Source organism: Thermobia domestica, chromosome 8 (genome assembly GCF_964235325.1).
Source record: "Thermobia domestica chromosome 8, izTheDome1.hap1.1, whole genome shotgun sequence".
Lineage (NCBI taxonomy): Eukaryota > Metazoa > Arthropoda > Insecta > Zygentoma > Lepismatidae > Thermobia > Thermobia domestica.
In genome coordinates this window covers 46,147,285-46,153,284 of record NC_137461.1, presented here as the reverse complement: position 1 = coordinate 46,153,284, position 6,000 = coordinate 46,147,285, and the positions used below count along the sequence as shown (strand labels likewise).

Genomic DNA, 6,000 nt, shown 5'->3' with positions numbered 1-6,000 from the left:
TGGTCACTCTGTACTACAGCTCAAAATGACACTTTCAACCTGGGAACTTATTTTGAGACTCAACGAAGATTTTTACCCTTCAGGTTAAGAATCAAAAGACTGTCAAACACAAGAACAGTTTTCCCTTTGTACACTTCTTGCAAAACCTAAAACCTTCACTTTTTCTTCTACAAATACTAATAGAAATATAGGGAATATTTATGGAATAAAACAACGAATTTCTGTAATTCCTTATTGTAATTTTTTATTTCCCCCCAATATATACAAGTATTTACAAAATTTCATTTTATAGTAATTTAGTAATTCCAATATTTCCTGAACATCTTCTACATTATTGTCAATATATACATTCATTAAATTTATACAAAATTCATAAATATGTAAACGAGGATAAACATCCTTATTATGTGGACATTTCGCATTGGCAACTTTAATTGAACTATGCCATGTACGTAATACTGGTTTGTTTAGTATGTCTTTCTTCAAGCTAGTTCATCAATTCAATCTCTCCCATTTTTTACATCATTTGCACTAATTCATCCTATAAAGAAAACAGTAAAGGATTATCAGTAACAAATATTTTCAAACGTATACAGAGTAATAAACTATTATTACTGCTATAATTATTATTATTATTATTAAGCAAAGAGTGTACTAGTAATATCCTTATAAGTAAGACACTGATATTTTTCAATCATCTCCCTAATTTTCCTTTCTCTCACAAATCTATGCATTCAGTTTTATAACTATCGATATCATTTCTAAGAAAATACAAGAGCCACAATTTTAGATTCTATTCTGATAAAAACGATGTAGCGTTTCACGACAAATAAATGAAATACCTCGCCCGTGGATCGTCCCACATTTTAAGGATAAATCTTTTTAAGAAAATACTATACAAGTAATAGATGTTCTACATTTTCAAGAAGTTTTAAAATATATCCTTACAAGTCAACATAATTTGATCTCCACCCACTCGAATTTGTGGAAAACAGTGTATTTTGTTAACTTCTCCAGCAACCTTATTCAACAAATAGGGTTCTCATGGTTAACCGTTTAGCGTCTGCGCCTTTATACGTTAAAAAGGAAGTATCATTTTCGACAACAGCTAATGTGATTCAAATACTTTCAATGACTACTTTACATTAATAAGCAAGCCACCTATAGCAACTATGATTTAAAATTTTATTAAATTGGTAACAAATAGAGTACAAAGATATTTTTTCCACCTAAATACGTGTATAATGATGCGCTAATGCTCTCCCCTTCGGTGCAAGTGGTCCCGGGATCAATTCCTAGTAGGTAAAACTTAGTCGAAGTATACAAATCATTTTCAGGGTAGCTGAATGAGAATTTCCTTGGTACCTAATGTATAGGAGACAAAACACTTCACCACTTGTTTCTTACTTCCCTCCTTCCCTTTCCCAAATAGTGTAATGACATTATTCTCCATACATATAAAAACCTCAGAAAACATTTTAATTCCCTAAAAGAATTATGCCACAGTTCACAAGTGGACTAAATAAATCACATCTATTTACACTACTTTGTATTTATTCTATCTCTTAAATATATTTACACAGTTCGCGTTACGAATCGGTATATTTTTAATCTAATTTCTTTATACCCACATTTCGTGTGTTTGTTTTCCACACCCCCAAACATTTATCGGTACATCCACTTTGTAGCTTACATACATGTTGTGCTCTGTGCGGACATGTTTAGTATTTTTATCTCACCGCACCCTGGCAAAGTTTTCTGGGTGCACCCTTAAACTAATAATATTATTCTTTAACTTAAGGTGGATCACTACCCGGAAGTCAGTATATATTTTAGCTCATTCCCTTAACTACTGCGCAATGAAACGTTACATATTATAAATATTGTACTATAAGATAAAGTTGATTGAGCTCCAAGACACTGATTCATTTGGTTGTATCTTCTGATATCGAAAAAGGTAACAAATAAAAGAAAATATTTGATTCGTTTTACAATGAGAACACAAGATGGCACTTGCTGTCAGATCTTACTAGAAGTGCTCAATTTTATGAAATGTTTATTTGTATGTGTAAAGTATTTCGAAGTAACGATGTTATTAAGAAATAGATATATTGTTTGACCGTTTTTCGTGTTGTTTCACATTTTATTTAAATATTAAATTATATTTAAGGAAATAGATTTTGATAAGAAACTTGCGCAGAACACCATAATGCATTGTTGCCAAATTAGAGGGAAGATAAGCACATTAAGGGTAGACTTGAATCTTTGTTTTACAGTGGGAAAATAATTTATGATTGGGTCCTGATCTTATAATATGCCTTAAATATATGGATAATACATAGACCCTTTTGAATGGTGAATACCAGAAGTTCATTAACTTCACTTTTCAGATTAACGTCACACGATTATGCCCTTTTACGGTTACCTTATAAAGATTCCCTTCATGAAGCTCATTTAAAAATTTAAAGCTAGTGAATGATGATATAAAAATATGGGAGGAACGCAGACAAAAATCATGAACACGATTTTATTGAAAAGAAATTTACTTCAGCGGGGATTGAATCAGGGTCTTCCCATATCAGACACAAGCGCCCCACTAGTGAGTTATTACACCCTACACCCTTATATGATCGTTTACTTAAATGATTTTTAATATATATATATATATATATATATATATATATATATATATATATATATATATATATAAAAAAATACAAGCTAGGAATCTCAACTGAAGACTAACATGTTTATAAAATACAAATTATTATGTGCTTCTTGTGAAAAAGGCATCGTAACACCACTGTTTCGTCTTGAAAAGTGTGTATATTTCTATTGGAACAGCTGTCGTGTCTCGTTTTTCATAAATAAAATTTTCTTAAGTTCAGTTGATTTTTCATTTCAATGTCCTATTCAGTACCGAGAGTATATGACACGAGCCGTACATTTATTTAGGAGTTAAATTATTTGAATAAAATTGTATTATATATGCTCTGTGAATCATATGTCTTCCTATATGAATACATGACTTGCCTACGTGAACCTCCTAAATTTGATGACCCTAACAATTTTGGTAAACCATAAATTATGTACTTCCTCGTTATGAAGTTTCTCCCATTCTCCATTCCCGTACTTCTTGAGCCCGAATATTCGTCTCAGGATCTTGCTCATGAAACTGGAATTTATTTTTTTTACGGATAAATGAAAGAAAAAAAATCTCATAAAAGTCTGCTATATCTCACTGAAAAAAGTACTCCTATTTAAGGGGGTAGACTACTAAATGTTTTTGAAAAACTAATAATTTTTCTTTTGCCCGTTTTTCGTAAGTGGAAAGAGGTAATAAAATGTAACTTACTACAATAATAGATAATGTTATTCTACACCCGAAAATACGAATCGGAAGAATTTTCAGTGTTGCCATCCATAGAAATTACAGTGTGATCAGAATTTGAATTACTCAAAAATCTACATAAAGGCAGCGACTAGAAAAATGAACTCAACGGTAATTGATGACTTATCATGCTGTCTACCTTTCTTGTTTACTACTTTTTAAAAATGTTTCTACTTATTTTGTAATAACTTATTTATTTTGTAATAATTTATGTAAGTTTTATAAAATAAATAGAAATGTTATTTAAAAAGCAGTAAACAAGAAAGGTAGACAGCATGATATGTCATCAATTACCGTTGAGTTCATTTTTCTAGTCGTTGCCTTTACCTAGATTTTTGAGTAATTCAAATTCTGGTCACACTGTAATTTCTATGGATGGCAACACTAAAAATTCTTCCGATTCGTATTTTCGGGTGTAGAATAACATTATCTATTATTGTAGTAAGTTACATTTCATTACCTCTTTCCACTTACGAAAAATTGGGAAAAGAAAACATTAGTTTTTCAAAAATATTTAGTAGTCTGCCGCCTTAAGTGTCTTCAATGAAATTTCTTCTTTTTCTGAAAAAACAGATGTAACACATATTCCACAGAGGTAAACAACAAGTAGTCAGCGATATAATTTATATGTGAGGGCACGGTGACTCAGTGATAGAGCGATGGTCTCTGATCCAAGGGGTCTTTGATTCGATCTCCGGTTATGTGAGTTTATGGTTGACAATATCGTGTGCGTGTTTTTTTCTCTGGGTTCCCTCCCACTTTGTTCATTTCATTCATTTCTCATCATGATCGCCTCCTTTAGCCTAGCTGACATAAGCGTGGGAAGTAAAACTCAAAGATTCAGTTCATTTCCTTATCCGTCCGAGTACGCCTCATTGCGCTTCTTGAGATCCTTCAAGTTCCCAGGATGCAATAGGTTTTACCATTCAGATTTAACCACAGCGTGTGCAATGTCCATCAACCCACTATATGTAACCTCTGTACTGCTTACCTAAAACCACAGTTTTCGTCTGCAACAATGTTAATCTTATGTGCACAAAACGATCCCTAAAATGTTGAAAATTTAAATGTGAACTGGATAATCTACACAAAATTTGGAATTTGTCATTGAAAACGGCACGTTCCTAACACTTGTGGTTTTCAAGATCCCATTCTCGAAAGGATTGCGGACAAGCATATAAACGCATCATTTTAATATATAGATGTTACTATTTATGTTATAATTGTGTGTGTAATGCTTTTCTTATTCTTCTTTATGAGGTACAACGGTAAATACTTTGTGAAAATTCTACACTGGAATATTATAAGGAAGTTACAATGCAGGTTTACCTAGGGAATTATCTTTATTTTGCACTATTTCCAAAGACAAATACCGTATTTATTTCCTGAATTTGGCTAATCATATAATTTATGGAAAAAACTGAAAAATCTTCAATCCTGATTCTGAAAAAACAAATCTACAATGGCTTCTTTAAATTCAGCGCTAGCATTTTACTCTTGAAAGAATAAAGTTCAATTTATAAATGTTCGTGCATACAAATCTCTGATATACCCTAATATGGTAATCCTTCTGGAAGGTTTAATTTATTAGTACTTTGAAATCATGTTTATAAAAAGGTTCAGCGTGGAAAGGTTACGCATAGCTCTGCTTTGCTTTGAGAAAATCGGATTTAATTTCCAATTTAAAGGTTATATCCCTCGGATTGAACCTTACGCTGTAGGTTCATGTTTCGCAGAGCGTCCGTGCTGAATACAAGAGAAAACGTAAACTCAACTGAAGTACAATTATTCTGTTTCATTCATATATATATCAATATTCAATTCATTTCGCTTAAGCAGTTAAGTTAGAGACCCGCCTTTAATTTCTGCTGCTGACGATATATGATTTAGAGAGCATATTATATATATATATATATATATATATATACAAAACTTTATTCAAATAATTCAACTCTTCTAAATATACGGCTCGTATCATATACCCTCGATACTGAATAAGACATTGAAGTGAAAAATCAACTGAACTTGAGAAAATTTTCTTCATGAAATACGAGACGAGACAGCTCTTGCAATAGAAATATATACACTTTTCAAAACAAACAGCGGTGTTACGATGCCTTTTTAACAAGAAGCGCATAATAATTTGTATTTTATAAACATGTTAGTCTTCAGGTGAAATTCCTAGATGTATATATATATATATATATATATTTTAAAAATCATTTAAGTAGATGAATATATCTTATAAGGGTGTGCGGTATAATAGCTCACTAGTGGGGCGCTTGCGTCTGATATGTGAAGACCCTGATTCAATCCCCGCTGAAGTTAATTTCTTTTCAATAAAATCGTGTTCATCGTTTTTCTCTGCGTCCCTCCCATATTCTTATATCATCATTCACTAGCTTTAAATTTTTAAATGAGCTTCATGAAGGGAATCTTTATAAGGTTACCCTAAAAGGGCATAATCGTGTGACGTTAATCTGAAAAGTTAAGTTATGAACTACTAGTATTCACCATTCAAAAGGGGTCTATGTATTATCCATATATTTTAAGACATATTATAACATCAGGAATCAATTGTAATTTATTTTCTCACTATAAAACAAAGA

General features: G+C 31.6%; 1 protein-coding gene across 3 annotated transcripts in view; it reads right to left on the bottom strand.

Moving 5' to 3' along the window:
• Positions 1–267: 267 nt before the first annotated feature.
• The window catches only part of LOC145692868 (uncharacterized), a 31,113-nt gene continuing 25,380 nt past the window's right edge, over positions 268–6,000 (bottom strand). For all 3 annotated transcript variants that reach the window (XR_014132655.1, XM_081768398.1, XM_081768397.1), the window contains one exon: positions 268–541. Coding sequence is in view for 1 of the 3 variants with exons in the window: in XM_081768398.1 (XP_081624524.1) it covers positions 518–541 (24 nt within the window). In the remaining 2 variants the exon portion in view is untranslated. The remainder of the gene's footprint in view (positions 542–6,000) is intronic.